Consider the following 19,447-nt stretch of genomic DNA (forward strand, 5'->3'; position numbering starts at 1 on the left):
TATGGGATCTTTTTTTCTTAAAATAACTTTAACGTATCTTTATATTTTAAAAGATGAAAAAGGTAAGGATATTACATGATATTCTCTTACTTTTTTTCCCTTCATGTGGGACCTTTAATTCCCTGACCAGGGATCAAACCCACACCCCATGCATTGGGACTGCAGAGTCTTAACCACTGGACAACTAGGGAAGTCCCAGGCCACAGCTTTTAAGATGAGCAAAAAAGTGTCTTTCACAGAAAGACAGGAGTTTCAAATAAACAACGTCACAACTCCAGAAATTAGAAGAACAAATTAATTAAGCCCAGGAGGAAGGAAATTATGATAGTGAAGTCGCTCAGTCGTGTCCGACTCCTAGCGACCCCATGGACTGCAGCCCACCAGGCTCCTCTGTCCATGGGATTCTCCAGGCAAGAACACTGGACTGGGTTGCCATTTCCTCCTCCAATGCATGAAAGTGAAAAGTCAAAGTGAAGTCGCTCAGTCGTGTCCGACTCCTAGCGACCCCATGGACTGCAGCCCACCAGGCTCCTCCGTCCATGGGATTTTCCAGGCGAGAGTAGTGGAGATAAAGACAGTAAATAAAGCGCCCCCCCCCGCCCCCCCAAAAAAGGGGGCGGGGGGGGGAGGGGAATCAACAAAATCACGAGCTGGTTAAAAAAAATAATAAGCAAAATTGATAAAACTTCACCTAGATAAAGAAAAATAGAGAAAAGACTCCTGGAAAATTCTACCAAGCATTTAAAGAAATAATGCCAATATTTCTCAAACTCCTCCCAAAAACTGAGAAGAAATACTTTGAGCAAATTCCAGGAGATAGTGAAGGAGAGAGGAGGCTAGTGCGCTGCAGTCCCTGCGGTCGCAAAGAGTTGGACAGGACTTAGCCACTGAACAACAACAGTTCACTTCTCTTCTGTTTTCAATGGCCGATACTGCCCATCAAATTTTATTTCTTAGTCCAACACTTCACAAATCAGCTCTTTGACCCCAGGGTCTGGGCTGTAAGCAAGAGCAAACATTCTACTTAAATTAAAAAAAAAAAAAGAAGAAGAAAGGAAAATAGTCCCTTTCAAACTGACTTTCTAAAGAAATCACTTTTATTTCTAACCCATAATCGATACTTCAGGTTTTACATGAAAGTCAAGCTTTAAATCATTTATTAGCTCAGTAATGTAACCTTTGTTCCATCAAACCTTAACAATAACGACAAAAATACTTCAAGGAAAATTTACCCTTCTTGTTACCGTTTTACAATGAGGCTCAGAGATTATTTTCCAAGATACAATCATACATACAGTGATATTCAATGAAATTATCAGTTACATAGACACACAAAATCCTGAATCCAGTTTCTCCCTCTCCCTAATATCACCACACACTATGAATGAAAAACACCCCGAGTTCTCATTACTTGCCTCCTGCAGAGTGACCTCACCGCCTCCCCTTCTCCTCACTCCCCGAACCACACAGAAATCAGTTAAGTAGCACAGAATAACACCAGCCCCCTTCCCAGCAGCAGCAATTCCTCCCCGTTTCACGTTTAGGACTCCTCCGCCTTCAACCTCCCCAATCGCGTTGCAGATTCCCGGTACCCCTTCCCTTCGGCCTCCCAGACTAGTTTTGAGTCTCACAAGTTCAGGTCCCACAATTTCTCTACACTGAGGAACCCCTAAACCAAACTCACGGCCGAACAAAGGCCAAAACGGCGACCCAAGAAGCCTGCGCACGCCTTGGGCAGTGACACTCCCAGAAGTCTCCACGGTGCGACCAGGAGCAGGCTAAGACCAATTTCAAACGGTCCATTCACCGCTCGCTTTTCCTACTCCCTAACTACATTTCCCAGAAGGCTCGGCTGTGCTATTTCTCCCCGCTTGGGGTCTAGTTTTTTCTTCCAGAGTCTGTTCAACTCCCGGGGATAGTAGGAAAATCCATTTTTAAACGTTTCACAGTGGGCTTTCTCGGGAGTCACGGCCCGAGGCTGAGCCAGGCTCTGTGAGGCCTCCGGTGGGCGGTTTGATGAGGGGCATGCAACCCTTTAGGCGGGGCCGCAGCTGATCTCTGATAGGAATCCGGTTGACCGGTAGCCATCTTGTCAGCCACAGGCATGTCTCTGACTACACTTCCCAGAGGACTCCTCGGCAAGAACGTGATTCTCGCGTGAGTTCAGCCTCAAAGTCACGCGCTGGCGGGACCCTCAGGTCTGCACCAGCTAGTGTTATCTTGTTGTGGAAGGTTCAGCTTCTTAGGAAGCTTGGGAGACCTGAAGTGGGGAATCAGAAAAGAGGGCGGGGCCGGAGCTTAGGCCTTGTACCGCTCGCTGAAGAGGTGAGTTGGAAATTGTGTGATTGTGTTTGCGTTGGTGTAAGTGATGAATGACCACGTGATTGTGTCTGGCTCTTCCGGTAGTGAGCGTGTGTGAGGTTCCAGTGATAACCGTTTGCTTAACTGTCTGAGAACCTGTGACTGTGCCGATGTGACGGGATGCGTCCTGGTCATGTGCGTGTAATCACTTGCGTCATTGTATGTGGGGATGTGAGTAGCTTTTGACTCGGTGAATGTGATAGCGTTTGTCCCCTTAGAGGGGTGTGATTGTGCGACTATGGGCTGCAGAGTACACGTGGGGGTACCTGTGGATACTGTGTGATTTTATCTGTGGTGAGTGTGATTGTGACTGTACGGCCATTTGCAGGTGTGCAGTGCTCGTGACAGTGCCGGTGTGACTGTCTTCTTTCGAAAAGTGTGATTGTGCTATGTGACCCTGGGTATGCGGCCCTGTGTTTGGGTTGTGGGTTATCTTTAGCTGTATGACACCCTGATGGTTTAAATTTGTGTGATTATGTTTGTGTGACTGGAAAACTGTATGAAATTTTTTCACTTATGTATATATATCTCTTTAAGCTTTATACAGTAGTTTTCCCCTATTTTTAAACTTTATATGAATGCCCCATACTGTCTTTTATCTCTTACTTTATTTGTACAACTGTGTTTTTGAGAATTACCCATATTATATTTTAATAGTTGTTCATTTGTTTTCTTTGCGATATTCCATCCATTAAACTGCTATTATTCATCCCTTCTAGTAATGATGGACATTTGCGTTATTTCTAGTTTTTTTACTTTATAGACTGTGCTGCCATGAACATTCTTTTACATAGGTTACCATGCATGAGTTTACCCACCAGTGGAGTTCTAGGAGTGTTATCATGTATCTTCCACTTTCCCAGTAGTGCCAAGATATTTACCAAAGTGAGTGCCATGTTTATACTTTACATCAGTGTTTCAAACATCTCATTGCTCCATGTCCCTACCAAAACATGGTTCTGATAGTTTTTTGTTTTTTTAACATTTTTATGATATATAGTGGAGAAGGAAATGGCAACCCACTCCAGTGTTCTTGCCTGGAGAATCCCAGGGAAGGGGGAGCCTGGTGGGCTGCCGTCTGTGGGGTCACACAGAGTTGGACACAACTGAAGTGACTTAGTAGTAGTAGTATGATTTATAGAATATATACAGTAAGTGCACAAATCTTAAGTATATGGCCATAAAACAGTTTCCTAGATCATCGTAAAGAATTTTGCCAGCATCCCAGAAGATTCCCTCATGCCCTTCCCAGATATTCCTCTCCCAACATCAGTATTCAGAATTCTATAACCATTAATTAATTTGATCCATTCATGAATTTCATATTTAAATGGATTTATATACCATGTATTCCTTTGTGTCTGGTTTCTTTTGTTCCACATTATTTCTATGAAGCTCATCTATGTTGTTGAGTGTAATTGTACTTAGTTCTCATTACATTTGGGGGTATGTTACAATTTATTGAATCCACTGTTCAGTTCAGTTACTCAGTCATGTCTGACTCTTTGTGACCCCGTGGACTGCAGGACGCCAGGCTTCCCTGTCCATCACCAACTCCCAGAGCCTGCTCAAACTCATGTCCATCGAGTTGGTGATGCCATCCATCCACTGTCGTCCTCTTCTTCTCCTGCCTTCAATCTTTCCCAGAAGCAGGGTCTTTTCCAGTGAATCAGTTTTTCACATCAGATGGCCAAATTATTGGAGCTTCAGCTTCAGCATCAGTCCCTCCAGTGCATATTCAGGATTGATTTCCTTTAGGATTGACTGGTTTGATCTCCTTGTAGTCCAAGGGATTCTCAAGAGTCTTCTTCAGCACCACAGTTCAAAAGCATCAATTCTTCAGCACTCAGCTTTCTTTATGGTCCAGCTGTCTTATCCATACATGACTACTGGAAATATCACAGCTTTGATTAGATGGACCTTTGTCAGCAAAGTGATGTATCTGCTTTTTAAAATGCTGTCTAGGTTTGTCATAGCTTTTCTTCCAAGGAGCAAAAGTCTTTTAATTTCATGGCTGCAGTCACCATCTGCAGTGATTTGGAGCCAAAGAAAAGAAAGTCTGTCACTGTTTCCATTGTTTCCCCATCTATTTGCCATGAAGTGATGGGACCAGATGCCATTATCTTAGTATTTTGAATGTTGAGTTTTAAGCCAGTGTTTTCACTCTCCTCTTTAGTTCCTCTTCGCTTTCTGCCATAAGGGTGGTGTCATCTGCATATATGAGGTTATTGATATTTCTTCCAACAGTCTTGATTCTAGCTTGTGCTTCATCCAGCCTGGAATTTTGCATGATGTACTCTGCATATATAAGTTAAATAAGCAGGGTGACAATATACAGCCTTGATGAACCCGTTTCCCAATTTGGAACCAGTCTGTTGTTCCATGTCTGGTTCTGTTCCTTCTTGACCTGCATACAGATTTCTCAGGAGGCAGGTAAAGTGGTCTGGTATTCCCATCTCTTGAAGAATTTTCCACAGTTTGTTGTTATCCACACAGTGAACGACTTTGGTGTAGTCAATAAAGCAGAGGTAGATGTTTTTCTGGAACTCTCTTGCTTATTATTGTGATCCAGTGGATGTTGGCAATTTGATCTCTGGTTCCTCTGCCTTTTCTAAATCCAGCTTGAACATCTGAAAGTTCTCAATTTATGTCCTGTTGAAGCCTCTCTTGGAGAATTTTGAGCATTAATATGCTAGCGTGTGAGATGAGTGCAATTGTGCGGTAGTTTGAACATTCTTTGGCATTGCCTTTCTTTGGGATTGGAATGAAAACTGACCTTTTCTAGTCCTGGGGCCACTGCTGAGTTTTCCAAATTTGCTGGCCTATTGAGTTCACAGCATCATCTTTTAGGATTTGAAATAGCTCAGCTGGAATTTCTTCACTTCCACTAGCTTTGTTCGTAGTGATGCTTCCTAAGGCCCATTTGACTTCACATTCCAGGATGTCTGGCTCTAGGTGAGTGAACACACCATCAAGGTTATCTGGGTTGTTAAGATCTTTTTTGTATGGTTCTACTGTGTATTCTTGCCACCTCTTCTTAATATCTTGTACTTCTGTTAGGTCAGTACTTTTTCTGTCCTTTATTGTACCATTTTTGCATGAAATGTCCCCTTGGCATCTCTAATTTTCTGGAAGAGATCTCTAATCTTTCCCATTCTATTGTTTTTCTCTGTTTCTTTGCATTGATCACTGAGGAAGCAGATAAGTTCCTGCTATTCTTTGGAACTCTGCATTTAGATGGGTATATTTTTTCTTTTCTCCTTTGCCTTTAGCTTCTCTTCTTTTCTCAGCTATTTGTAAGGCCTCCTCAAACGGCCATTTTGCCTTTTTGCATTACTTTTTTTGGGGGATGGTTGATCACTGCCTCCTGTATGATGTCATGAACCTCCGTCCATAGTTCTTCAAGCACTCTAGCAGATCTAATCCTTTGAATCTATTTGTCACTTCCACTGTGTAATTGTAAGGGATTTGATTGAGGTCATACCTGAATGGTCTAGTGGTTTTCCCTAATTTCAATTTAAGTCTGAATTTTGCAATAAGGAGTTCATGATCTGAGCCACAGTCAGCCCCTGGTCTTGTTTTTGCTTACTGTATAGAACGTCTCCATTTTTGGCTGCAAAGAATATAACCAGTCTGATTTCGGTGTTGACCATCTGGTGATGTCCATGTGTAGAGTCTTCTCTTGTGTTGTTGGAAGAGGGTGTTTGCTATGACCAGTGTGTTCTCTTGGCAAAACTCTTAGCCTTTGCCCTGCTTCATTCTGTACTCCAAGGCCAAACTTGCCTGTACTCCTGGTATTTTTTGACTTCCTATTTTCATCCCTGATTACACTGTTCAGGGACATTTAGTAGTTTCCAGTTTGTGGCTATTACAAATTGTGTTGCTGCTATGAACATTCTACTGTGGTTTTGATGAACACATAAATGCTCTTCTTAGGGCTTCCCTGTTGGCCCAGTGGTAAAGAATTTGCCTGCAATGCAGGAGATGCAGGTTCAATCCCTGAGTGGAAAGATCCTGAGTGGAGAAGGAAATGGCAACCTACTCCATTATTCTTGCCTTGGCAAATCCCATGGACAGAGGGACCTAGAGGGCTACAGTCCATGGAGTCACAAAGAGTCAGACATGACTGAATAACTAAAGAACAACCAGGAGGATCCCACATGCCAGAGAGCAGCGAAGCCACAACTATAGAGCCTGTGCTCAAGACCCTGGCAGCCCCGAGTGCTGAGCCCATGCACTGCAACTACTGAAGCCCAAGCAGCCTAGAGCCGTGCTCAGCAGCAAGGAAAGCCATTGCAGTAAGACTGCACTGCAACTAGACTGTAGCTCCTACTTGCTGCAACTAGAGAAAAGCCTGCGTAGAAGCAAAGATCCAGCACAAACCAAGCTAACTAGATAATCATTAAAATAAATAAATGCTTGTCTCTTGAGTAAACATTTAGGAGTGGAATTGCTAGATCATTGGGTGACCCCATGCACTGGAGCCCTCCAGCCTCCTCTGTGCATGGAATTCTTCAGGCAGGAATAATGCTGTGTTTAGCCATTCCCTTCTCCAGGGGAATCTTCCTGACCCAGGTCTCCCACATTGCAGGCAGATTCTTTACCCTCTGAGCCATCAGGGAAGTCCTAGATCATCGGGCAGGCGTATGTTTAATTGATACTACCAATATCTTATGTTGTACCAATTTACACTCCATCCAGTAATGTATGAGAGTTTCAGTTGCTCTACATCATGTCTGTTATTTGAAATTATCAATCTTTTAACTATTCTGGTGGATATATAGCAGTTTCATCACAGTTTTTAATTTGGTTTTCCCTGATGTGTTACGCTATTTAGCATCTTTTCCTATTTTTATTAGCCATTCAGATATACAGTTTTTAAAAGTGTCCTCTGGTCCTTTTAATTTTTTTTTTCATGTTTAAGAAACTTTTTATTTTTACATTGTAAGCATAAGGCGAAGGATTCCAATACACTCTTCACTCAAGTTTCCACAGTACAATTAGGAGAACCAGGAGATTTACCCTGATACATGAGTTTTGCTAATTTACAGACTTTATTTAAATTTTGCTAATTGTCTTATCAGTGCCCTGCTCTGTTAAAGAATCCTATCTAAATGCCCAGATTGATTTAGTTGTCTTGTTTTATTAGTATTCCTCCCATCTGACATAGTTCTTTTGTCCTTCTTATCTTTTATGACCGTGACACTTTTGAAGAGCACTGGCCAGTTATTTTGTTGAATGTCTTTTTTGTTAAATTATTTATTTTAACTGGAGGCTGATTACTTTACAATATTGTAGTGGTTTTCGCCAAACATCAACATGAATCAGTCACGGGCGCACATGTGTTCCCCATCCAGAACCCTCCTCCCACCTCCCTCCCCATCCCATCCCTCTGGGTCATCCCAGTGCAGCAGCCCTGGGCACCCTGTCTCATGCATCAAACCTGGACCGGTGATCTGCTTCACATATGATAATATACACATTTCAACACTACCCTCTCAAATCATCCCACCCTCACCTTCTCCCATAGAGTCCAAAAGACTGTTCTTTTCATCTGTGTCTCTTTTGCTGTCTCACATATAGGGTCATTGTTACCATCTTTCTAAATTCCATATATATGCGTTAGTATACTGTATTGGTGTTTTTCTTTCTGGCTTACTTCACTCTATATAATAGCCTCCAGTTTCATCCACCTCATTAGAACTGATTCAAATGCATTCTTCTTAATGGCTGAGTAATATTCCATTGTGTATATGTACCACAACTTTCTTATCCATTTGTCTGCCAATGGATATCTAGGTTGCTTCCATGTCCTGGCTATAGTAAATAGTGCTGTGATGAGCATTGGGGTACACGTGTCTTTCAGTTCTGGTTTCCTCAGTGTGTATGCCCAGCAGTGGGATTGCTGGGTCGTATGACGGTTCTATTTCCAGGTTTTTAAGGACTCTCCACACTGTTCTCCATAGTGGATGTACTAGTTTGCATTCCCACCAACAATGTAAGAGGATTCCTGTTTCTCCGCACCCTCTCCAGCATTTATTGTGTGTAGACTTTTTGACAGTGGCCATTCTGACTGGTGTGAAATGGTACCTCATTGTGGTTTTGATTTGCATTTCTGTGGTAATGAGTCATGTTGAGCATCTTTTCATGCATGTATTTGTTAGCCATCTGTATGTTTCTTTGGAGAAATGTCTGTTTAGTTCTTTGGCCTATTTTTTGAGTGTCTTTAAATTTGAATTTGTCTGCTATTTCCTCTTGGCTAAATTTAGACTATGCCTTTTTGGCAAAAAGATCACAGAAATAATTTCTTCTTCTTAATGTGTCATATCAGAAGCTATATGATATCTCATTACTAGTAGTGTTAACTTAGGTTACTTGGTTAGAGTGATTTCTCCCTGGTTTCTCCTTTGTAAAATTACTGTTTTTCCCCTTTTAATTAGTAAGTATCAGATGGTTTTTTAAAAAAATATTTATTTATTTGTTTGATTGTGCCAGGTCTTAGTTGTGGTATGTGGGATCTAGTTCTCTGACCAGGGATCAAACCTAGGCCCCCTGCATTGGGCAGATAGTCTTAGCCACTAGACCATCAGAGAAGTCCCTCAAATGGTTTTTCTTTTTGATCCCTGGGTCAGGAAGATCCTGTGGAGAAGGGAATGGCAACTGACTCCAGTATTCTTGCCTGGAGAATTCCATGGACAGAGGAGCCTGGTGGGCTATAGTCCATGAGATCACAGAGAGTCAGACATGACTTAGGACTAAACAAAAATAACAAATTATCTTTTTAATGTCAATGGCATCTGTAAAGATATTCCCTTTTCATTACTGATTTTGTTCATTTGTATTATCCCTCTCTTTTTCATCACGCTGTTGGTAATAGGTCTTTTATTCCTCTTAAGTACTGTCAAGAATTATTCTCCTTTCTCTTTGGTTTTCAACAGTTTGACTCTAACAATTTGCTTGGTTGTGGTTTTGCTTTTGTGTGTTTGTTTTGTTTACCTTCTTGTATATTAGTCTTCTGTTTGCTGAACTTCTTGAAACTCTTGTTAGGATTTTTAATTAATTTACTCAAATATTAATTCCTGTCCAGTCTGTTTTCTCCTCTGAAACTCCACTTACATGTGTGGTGATCTTTTAACTGTTCCATATATCTTTTACACTCATTGCTGTTATTTTTTTTTTTTTTTTCTCTTGTACTTCATGTGAATATTTTTTGTTGGCTTGTCTGAGTCCAGTAATCCTGGTTTCTCAAAACCATGCAGTAACTTATTTATTTCTTAATTGGCTGAAATAGATAGTCTATTTGATTCCTTTTTATGGATTTCAGTTGTGTTTAGTTTCTTCAACTTATCATCCGTCCATTTGCCTGTCTTTTCCTTGGTTGTCTTCAACATTTTAGTTGTAGCTATTAATATTTTAAATGGTTTGCCTACTCCAGTATCTAAATTGTCTTTGATTCTGCTTGTTTTCTGTTTTATCTCCTTGCATGTCTGGTAATCTTTAATTGTATGAGAGATATTGTGTCTAAAACAATCATGGGGGCCAAAGCCAGTCACTAACTACTTCTGCTTTCTTATTGTATAAGAAAAATTAAACTGCTTTTCAGGTCCCTATTACTAACAGACAAGTACAATTCCTAGCATACAGGAAATTTTCAGGATAATGCTGGAAATAATTTAAAACATTACATTTTTGATTAAAAGATAGCTTTATTATTTAGATGAGTGCAAAATTCTCACAAATTTTAAGCTACTTATTAGAGTGCGAGACTCTTCTCTATAGTGTTATCTTTTGACAGTGCTCTTTCTCTCTGTGTGGTTGTGTTGCAAGCATACTGTGGTCTTGGCTACAGAGATCATTGGCTTTAAAAGAGAGGAGCAGATCCTCCAGATGGAAGAATTCAGGCTGGGAGGTTACCATCTAGGAGAAAAGATGAAGAGTGTTGGGAATGTGACAAGCATTATATGAAGCTATTGAGATGAGAAGTTTCCTGCCCATTCTGCTTGACAGGTACAACACCTGAGGAAGTCCCTTTATAATCAGGGAAAGGCCAGGAGGACAGACTAGAAAAGGGGACTTAAAGTGAGGAGTATAGGAGAAGGAATTCTTTTCAAATCTTTCTGGATAACTGTTGATTCTTTAGTGTCTAGCACAGTACCTGGTACATAATAGGCTGTACAGTTGAGAAAAATACTAAGAACTTAGTAAATAATAATACTTAGATTAAAGGAATGCTTTCAGGTTTTAAGGAAGAGGCATTTATGGATTACTTTGGTTTTCATGTCTGGAATTTGTTTACCTGTGGGGGAATGCCGTGAGTAACTAGGGGTAGGGGTAAAAGTAGCTATTAAATAATTGATACCGTGATACCATGAAATTATTTCCTGAGTGGTCAGTTTTACATGAAATTATTGACAATTGATGATCAAGGAGCTTGATGCATAGTGGAATGCTCACTGCCCTGTATACTTTTATAATGTTCAGTTTATTACATTCTTAGAACCTATAAACACAAATTTTCTTAAGCATTTAGACATCGATCACAAATGCAGTTCGGAGAAGGCAATGGCACCCCACTCCAGTACTCTTGCCTGGAAAGTCCCATGGATGGAGGAGCCTGGTGGGCTGCAGTCCATGGGGTTGCGAAGAGTCAGACACGACTGAGCAACTTCGCTTTCACTTTTCACTTTCATGCATTGGAGAAGGAAATGGCAACCCACTCCAGTGTTCTTGCCTGGAGAATCCCAGGGATGGGGGAGCCTGGTGGGCTGCCGTCTATGGGGTCGCACAGAGTCGGACATGACTGAAGCGACTTAGCAGCAGCAGCAGCACAAATTCAGTTATCCCCCTAAACAGTTTAGGCTTCTATTAGTAAAGGAAATAGACAGAATATACAGTTTTCACAAATTTTATTACTATACTTATAGTCAAAAGCTATTGTAAAGCAACAGTGATATAGATTTAGTCCGTTTCTATGTTATTTCTGTGATTTTACTTCCTTTCTGTTGTTATGCTGATTTTAATATCTTCCCCAAATTACTATAAATTCTGTAAAATTACTTTGTTTGCTTTTTTTGGATTACAGTTTTCTTAAGTCAAGATTCATTAACCCCAAAAGATTTCTCAAACTAAACAAGATGAGAGGATCTGGTTTATCAATCAAATGTTTCTTGGTCAGGACTTGGGACCTGATTGTACAATCCAAGATCACTGAAAATCAGTTTGACCAATGTATATCCAAATTAAAATGCATATGACCAGCTTTTAGGAATTAATCATTCAGAATTCATATACAGGTAAAATGATACATTAATATGTACAAGGATATTTACTATAGCATTGTTTGTTATAGTGAAAGACAGGAAACGACCCAAATGATAATTGGCAGCAAATTGGTTGAATAAATTAAAGTGTATCCATTTAATAGAATCCAATGTAAGCTAAGAGAATTAATTATGTATCTTTGAATGTACTAGTTGGGATCTGGTCCAAGATACTTTTAAGTAAAAATAGCAATGTGTTTAACAGTGTATGGGCTTCCCTGTTGGCTCAATGGTAAAGAATCCTCCTGCCAATGCAAGAGACTCAGATTCAATCCCTGGGTCAAGAACATCCCTTAGAGAAGGAAATGGCAACCCACTCTAATATTCCCTGGGAAATCCCATTGGCAGAGGAGGCTGGAGGGGCACAGTCCATGTGCACACAAAAGAGTCAGATATGACTTAGTGACTAAACAACAGCAACATAACAGTGTATACAATATGCTGCAATTTGTAATTTTTAAAAAGTATATCTTTGTGTGTATATGAGTATATATACAGGGCTTCCCTGGTGGCTCACCTGGTAAAGAATCTGCTTGAGTATATATACAAGCTGTATTCTCTAAGCTATATCAAGTGGTCCAAATCTGTCCTGTTGTAGTCAAAGCCTGAGGTTTCTGGAGTAGGGTAATTAGAGATTTGCCCATTCTTTTCACAAATCCCTCCCGTGTTTGTGTGAAGTAAGCAGAGGGGAAATGATCATACTGGGAGCTGTGAGGCAAGTGGCCTCTTGTATAACTTCTTTCTGTCTTCTCCAGCTCTGCTTCTTTCCAAAAAAGGAGCCCAGAGAAGAACTGGTCCTTTTCTGCAAATATCAAAGCCATGGCTCAGGTGAGATGCTGTTTCTTTCTGCTCAGATAGAGTCATTTTTACGCCTAGTACATGTAAATATTTGCTTTCCTTATCACGATGCTTTTTGGTGTTTTAAAACAACAGCAGCCTTCAGACAGTTCCGTTATACACAGTGTCAAAGTTCTCTTACTCTTGCTCTAAAGAAAAGGTCTCTAATAAGCCAATTCAAAAATTGCTCTCTTGGTGGAGATGTTTATAGAAACATGTAAGTGGTTAGATAATCATTAAAAAAAAAGGAAAGAATATCTGGTTAAAGATCTTTTATACTCTTAGATACAGGTAACTGTTCAAGGGCTAAAGGGTTAGATACCAAGTTTCTCTGAAGAAGTCTTAATCAAATTAAAATCCATTAGAAAATTGCTTACGGATTTCAGCATAAATCCTGATTTGTTCCCACATACTGTGAATTGCATAATGTAAAAACAATCTGACGGAGACTAGGTTTGGAAAAAATTTTTTTGCACTGGTTAATATGGTCCCCCTTCAGGAACCTGACCTTATTTCCTCCTAAAACAACCCAGTGCCCTCCACAGTTCCTTCTTTTAAATAACGTTTACAATCTCAGTTAATAAGTCTTCAACCATCTTCTGTCAGATTTGTGTCAGAAATCTTGGCAGAACAGAAATGTGTTTTCCATTAGTTAATGAATCTAATTTTCTTCGACAGTGATTGATGGGATGGAGGTGAGTAGGATAATTAGGCACCTCATAGGGAAAAGCCCTATCATTTCCACAGACCTAGATTTTCCAGGAAGAAAATTTACGGGATGGTTTTGTTTGATGTCATTCTTTTTTTTTTTTTTTTTTTTAATTTTTATTGTCTTGGCATGTGAGATCTTAGTGCCCTGACCAGGGATTGAACTTGTGCTCTCTGCGTTGGGAGCACCGAGCTTTAACCACCTGACTACCAGGGAAGTCCCTGATGTCATTCTTAATACACAGAAAGGTCTCTTAATGTATGAGCCCTTCAGGTTTGGGGGTATGACTGGTGGTTATAAAAGTCTTATGTAAAACTCTGACACCCCGCGAGATCATCCGTGATAAATAGACTTCAGTAATGCCATTGTGTGAAGCTAGATCATGCTCTGTCAATTTCCTGTAGCTTAGGAACAACGGGTATTTACATCGAGCAATGGGCAGTTTTAGGTAAAATTGGACTAACGTTGGGAAGGTCTTTAAAGATCACTTACAGCCTCAATGTCCGAAAGCAAAGGAGAAGTCATTTATTTCCATATTACAAAACATTCAGTGAAAAAAAAATGCTTATAAAAAGAATTTGTTTAACAAGAAATAACTCTTATTATATAGTTTATAATAGTGTGACATTGGAATGGATCAGTCTTGGATTATATGCAAATTTAATTTCCTAAGATAAAATATTTTTTAAAGTTATTTTGTACATGTTCACGAATAAAGTAGGGCTATTTCATTCTGGCCCCTCTACCAGTTCCATTCCCAAAGCTGCCTTCAATTCTTGAATATTGATTATCAGTTTTACTCATTATCTTTTGACTTACTGCAGAATGGAAAGGACATTATACTCATATATTGCACCCTTCATTTCCTCTGATCCTGTTATATCACAATTTTTGGTTAAATTGATAGTGTACACATTGTCACAACTGCAAGTATCCCTCACTGCTGAGCCAGATCATGGCTTTATTCTGTTACAGCCTTTCATTTTTCCTGGGGTTAATTGCTTTTTCCCCTCATTTGCTTAGTTGTCCATGTATTTATATCCAAAATCTCCAAATCACTGCCACATGCAAGTCAGTATGTTTTCCGTCTGATCAAATACATCAGTTCCTTTGAACATGGAAACTTCCATCCCTGTTCCCTTTTTCACCCTGCTCCCATTTTGTCTGTTGCTCTCTAGGCTGTTTCTCAAAGACTTCCCCTTTTTTCCCTGGGATTTTCCTTCTCTGTTTTCCTGTGCTAATTTACATATTTATTGAATCTCATGTCTTCCTCTTCTCTGGTTTACTCTCTGATTTTGGTGGAGCACAACCTCTGATAGTTTCCTGAGAAATTGTGCTTGAGTCTTTCATGTCTGGAAGTTTCTTTTTTCAGTTGTTACAACAGAATGACGATTTGGTTATGGAATTCTAGGTCAGAATTTCTTTTCTTTTGGATGGAGGGGCGTGCCATGGCAGCCTGTGAGATTTGGTGCCCCAACCGAGGATAGAACTTGTGCTTCCTGGTTCTGGGGGGCGTTGGGAGCATGGAGTCTTAACCATTGGACTGCCAGGGAAGTCCCCAGAATTTCTTCATCAGCATGTTGAAGAATTGTTCTTACCATTTCTTATTTTTAGTGGTTTTCTTAAGAACCCCATTGCCTCTGTGATTCTTGATGGCTTTTATCCAGCCTGCTCTCCTCTGGATGCTTTTAATGTCTTCTCTTTTCCCTTATTCTGAAATTATACTCTTAGCTGTTTTGGAAAAGATACTCACATGTATTCATAACATAGCATTTGCAAAGTGTTTGTATATACTACTTCATTGAATTGGGAAGCTCACCTTGGCTGGATTTTATACCTCCCCAGACTTAGCTGGATAACAGAAGTGCCCAACTATCCACAGGTAGTTTTGCCTGGAGGAAACAGAATGACTTGGAAGCATAGTGATTCAGTCCTGTTTATTTGCTTACAGTCCTCCAGAGGCATCCCATTCAGTTCCACTCTGTGTGCTTGCTATTTTCAATTCTTCTTTTTTTCTTCTCTCTTTCCTTCACAAAAACACATGTTTTTATTAATCAAACCTAATTTTTAAAAATTTAACATGGTTGTTGTTCCAGGAGTCAGTGATGTTCAGTGATGTGTCCATAGACTTCTCTCAGGAGGAGTGGGAATTCCTGAATGATGATCAGAGAGATTTATACAGAGATGTGATGTTGGAGAATTACAGCAACCTGGTTTCAATGGGTAAGGACATCCATAATAATTTAGATTCTGCCCTGAGAAAGTCTACTTCCTCTGGTGTTATACTCACCTACTTTTCAAGTAACCATTTGCGTTTCTATCTACATCCTTTTCCCAGAGGAATATTTTTAATCTTGTAGAGCTAGAAAGAGGAAGCTGCACTGAGTTGTGAGGAAAGTTTCAAGTGCTCTATTATGTTTCATAAATCTGATGTATCTTCCTTTGACTCTTTCTTAGTAATGAAAGGACTGGATTTGAATTCTGGGACATTCTCAACATAAACCTCTCCTTACTTCTTTTATAAGCAGGACATTCTATTTCTAAACCAGATGTGATCTCCTTCTTGGAGCAAGGGAAGGAGCCCTGGTTGGTTGACAGAGAACTAACAAGAGACCAGTGGCCAGGTAAGTGAGGCATGACAGGTGATGACCCAATCAGTCATTGGAGAGATTGCACCTTTGAAATGCAGTCTGGGAAGCTTCCCTTAAAAACTTTAGGCCTGTTGTGCAAAAAGTAAGCCTTTTCAGCATGACCTTTCAAAGGACCTTACCTTTTCCCCTTACTTAACACACTCCGCCTGCTCGTCTCCTCTTATGCTTCTGTCCCAATTCTAATGAGCCGATGCCCTCCTCCACTTTCTCTAATAATATTTCTTTCTATGCATAATTTGAATCTACTTCCTTATCAGCTTCTCATCCTCTTTTGTACTTAGTCTTCAAAGAGCATCACTGTCTCCTCAAATACTATTTTTTTCTACATTATTAAAGACTCACTTCCTCTAGAGCTTATAAGATACAGTAGATACACTCATTGGTTCATTCATACTTTTAATGAACATTTGCTGATTTTCTAATGTGTGTGAAGTACTCTGCTAGGTACAGAAAGATTAAAAAATGAGTTAAGTGGGAATTCCCTGGCAATCCAGTGGTTAGGACTCTGCACTTCCACTGTAGGGGGCACAGGTTCAATCCTTAGTCAGGGAACTAAGATCCCTCAAGCCGCTGGCACAGCCAGAAAAAAAAATAAAGAATAAGCAGTTTCAGAGTTTATAGCTTACTGTTTATAACTCGTAAAATGTAGAAGCATGAGAGAGGTTAAAATAGGGAGCTCAGCAGAAAGCGGGGGCTAAAGAGGTAGAAGAGGAGTTGATCCACATAGCTGTCATAAGAGGGAGATTTGAGCATACATGTCATTGAGTTTAGAGTGCTTGAAAAAAGAATCTGTGCTTCCATTGAGATCTTAGAGCTAACAAAGATAAAGAAAAAAAGAAAGAAAAAAAAAAAAAAACAAGACAGCATATTCCTTCATTCAGTATATGTTTTGTGTGATTTTTAAGAAATTTTTCCAGTCAGAATGGCTGCAATCCAAAAGTCTACAAGCAATAAATGCTGGAGAGGGTGTGGAGAAAAGGGAACCCTCTTACACTGCTGGTGGGAATGCAAACTAGTACAGCCACTATGGAGAACAGTGTGGAGATTCCTTAAAAAACTGGAAATAGAACTGCCTTATGACCCAGCAATCCCACTGCTGGGCATACACACTGAGGAAACCGGAAGGGAAAGAGACACGTGTACCCCAATGTTCATCGCAGCACTGTTTATAATAGCCAGGACATGGAAGCAACCTAGATGTCCATCAGCAGATGAATGGATAAGAAAGCTGTGGTACATATACACAATGGAGTATTACTCAGCCATTAAAAAGAATACATTTGAATCAGTTCTAATGAGATGGATGAAACTGGAACCTATTATACAGAGTGAAGTAAGCCAGAAAGAAAAACACCAATACAGTATACTAACGCATATATATGGAATTTAGAAAGATGGTAACAATAACCCTGTGTACGAGACAGCAAAAGAGACACTGATATATAGATCAGTCTTGTGGACTCTGTGGGAGAGGGAGAGGGTGGGGAGATTTGGGAGAATGGCATTGAAACATGTGTAATATCATGTATGAAACGAGTCGCCAGTCCAGGTTCGATGCACGATACTGGATGCTTGGGGCTGGTGCACTGGGACGACCCAGAGGGAGGGTATGGGGAGGGAGGAGGGAGGAGGGTTCAGGATGGGGAACACAGGTATACCTGTGGCGGATTCATTTCGATATTTGGGAAAACTAATACAATATTGTAAAGTCTAAAAAAAAAAAAGTTAAAATAAAAATTAAAAAAAAAATTTTTGTTTTACATTGAAGCATAGTTGATTAACAATGTTGTGTTAGTTTCATGTGTACAGCAAAGTGATTCCGTTATACATATATGTGTATCTATCTTTTTCAAATTCTTTTTCCATTTAGGTTATTACAGAATATTGAGCAGAGTTCCCTGTGCTGTATAGTAGGTCCTTGTTGGTTATCTGTTTTAAATATAGCAGGGTATACATGTCAATCCCAAACTCCCAGTCCATCGCCCCTTCCTATCCTTCCCCCCTGGTAATCATAAGTCATTCTCTAAGCCTGTGAGTCTGTTTCTGTTTTGTATATAAGTTCATTTGTATCATTTTTTTTTTTTTTTAGATTCCACATATAAGCAATATTATAGGAAATTTTGTCTTTCTCTGTCTGACTTACTTCACTTGGTATGATAATCCTCAGGTCCAGCCATGATACTACAAATAGCATTATTTTGTTCTCTTTAATGGCTGAGTAATATTCCATTGTATGTATGTATCATATCTTTATCCATTTATCTGTTGATAGATCAGTATATGTATATTGAATACCTATTGCATGCCCAGCACTACTCTCAACACTTGAAATTAGAGCAGTGAGTAGAATATGCAGAATGTCTATTCCCAGAGTTTACCCTCAGCTGCAGGGAGAGATACACAAATAAATGAATATATAATGGTAAGTGCTGAAAAGAGTAAGTGGAGAAGTGGAGATGCTATTTTATGTGAGAGGGTACAAGAAACTTTCCAATAAGCTGACATTGGGACAGAGACCTGAAGAAGTATAGCTGTAAATCATTGTATGTGATTACTAGGAAGAACATTCCAGAGGAAGCCAAACATTGAAGGGCCTCAGGCAGGTATGCATTGGCTGTGTGTGGGGAGCAGCCAGGAGGCCGGTGCTTCTTCTACCCCAGTTGTTATTCAAGTATTTTCAAATGCAAGATCTCTTGTTACTTCACCCTTACATAACCTCAGTATGTAATTCTGAAAAACATGGACGTTGTCTCCCTTACATAACTTGACTGCTTTGTCATCCCCAATAACTTTTACACTGATTTCTTGGTACATTGGATTGTTTCAGTGTCATTCTACTGAGTACTAGTGAGAGGGGACATTTCCACCTTCATGGTGCTACTGTCTTTAACATGTTCACTACTATATTTTACACTTTTTATCTATTACTGCTCTAATTCTCCTCAGTCAGTTTTTATGGACTTTATAAAATAAAAACATTATATACCCATTTCCATGGGGTGTTTTGTACTTCATAAATTTTAATTTGGATTGGCATCTTTTAAAAAAATATTTATTTATTTATTTGGCTGCATCCAGTCTTAATTGCTGCACTCAGAATCTTGTTGCTTCCTGTGGAATCTTCCATTATGGCACACCAGCTCAGTAGTTCTGGCATGTGGGATCTTAGCTCCCCAACCAGGGTTCAAACCTGACTTCCCATGTACTGCAAAGCGGATGTTTAACCCCTGGACCATCAGGGAAATCCCTGGATTGGCATCTTTAAATGTATGCTCTAATGTGTTTGCAGTCATCTCTTTTGTGGTTATTACAGTTTCTGATTTTAGAAAATTAACTGACCTCTACAAATTTCAAAGATATCTTGTTCTTTTAAAAAAGTTATTTTGCTATATTTTAAAATAATTTTTTTTATTTATTTATTTTTGGCTATGCTGGGTCTTCACTGCTGCTCGGGCTTTTCTCCAGTTGTGGCTAGCGGGGGCTACCCACTGGTTGCGGTGCTCAGGCCTCTCATTGCAGTGGCTTTTCTTGTAGAGCACAGGCTCCAGGGCTTGCGGGTTTCAGTGGTT

The 19,447-nt window shown here is 39.9% G+C and overlaps 1 protein-coding gene across 1 annotated transcript in view; it reads left to right on the forward strand.

Annotated features, from left to right (window-relative positions):
* The first annotated feature begins 1,857 nt into the window (after positions 1–1,857).
* Positions 1,858–19,447, forward strand: part of LOC109572355 (zinc finger protein 420) — a 60,651-nt gene continuing 43,061 nt past the window's right edge. Inside the window, exons 1-5 of the mRNA XM_070770210.1 lie at positions 1,858–2,325; positions 10,189–10,368; positions 12,437–12,509; positions 15,324–15,450; positions 15,756–15,851. Coding sequence (XP_070626311.1) covers positions 10,337–10,368; positions 12,437–12,509; positions 15,324–15,450; positions 15,756–15,851 — 328 coding nt within the window. The 5' untranslated portion in view covers positions 1,858–2,325; positions 10,189–10,336. The remainder of the gene's footprint in view (positions 2,326–10,188; positions 10,369–12,436; positions 12,510–15,323; positions 15,451–15,755; positions 15,852–19,447) is intronic.

This window comes from Bos indicus, chromosome 18 (genome assembly GCF_029378745.1).
Source record: "Bos indicus isolate NIAB-ARS_2022 breed Sahiwal x Tharparkar chromosome 18, NIAB-ARS_B.indTharparkar_mat_pri_1.0, whole genome shotgun sequence".
Classification (NCBI taxonomy): domain Eukaryota; kingdom Metazoa; phylum Chordata; class Mammalia; order Artiodactyla; family Bovidae; genus Bos; species Bos indicus.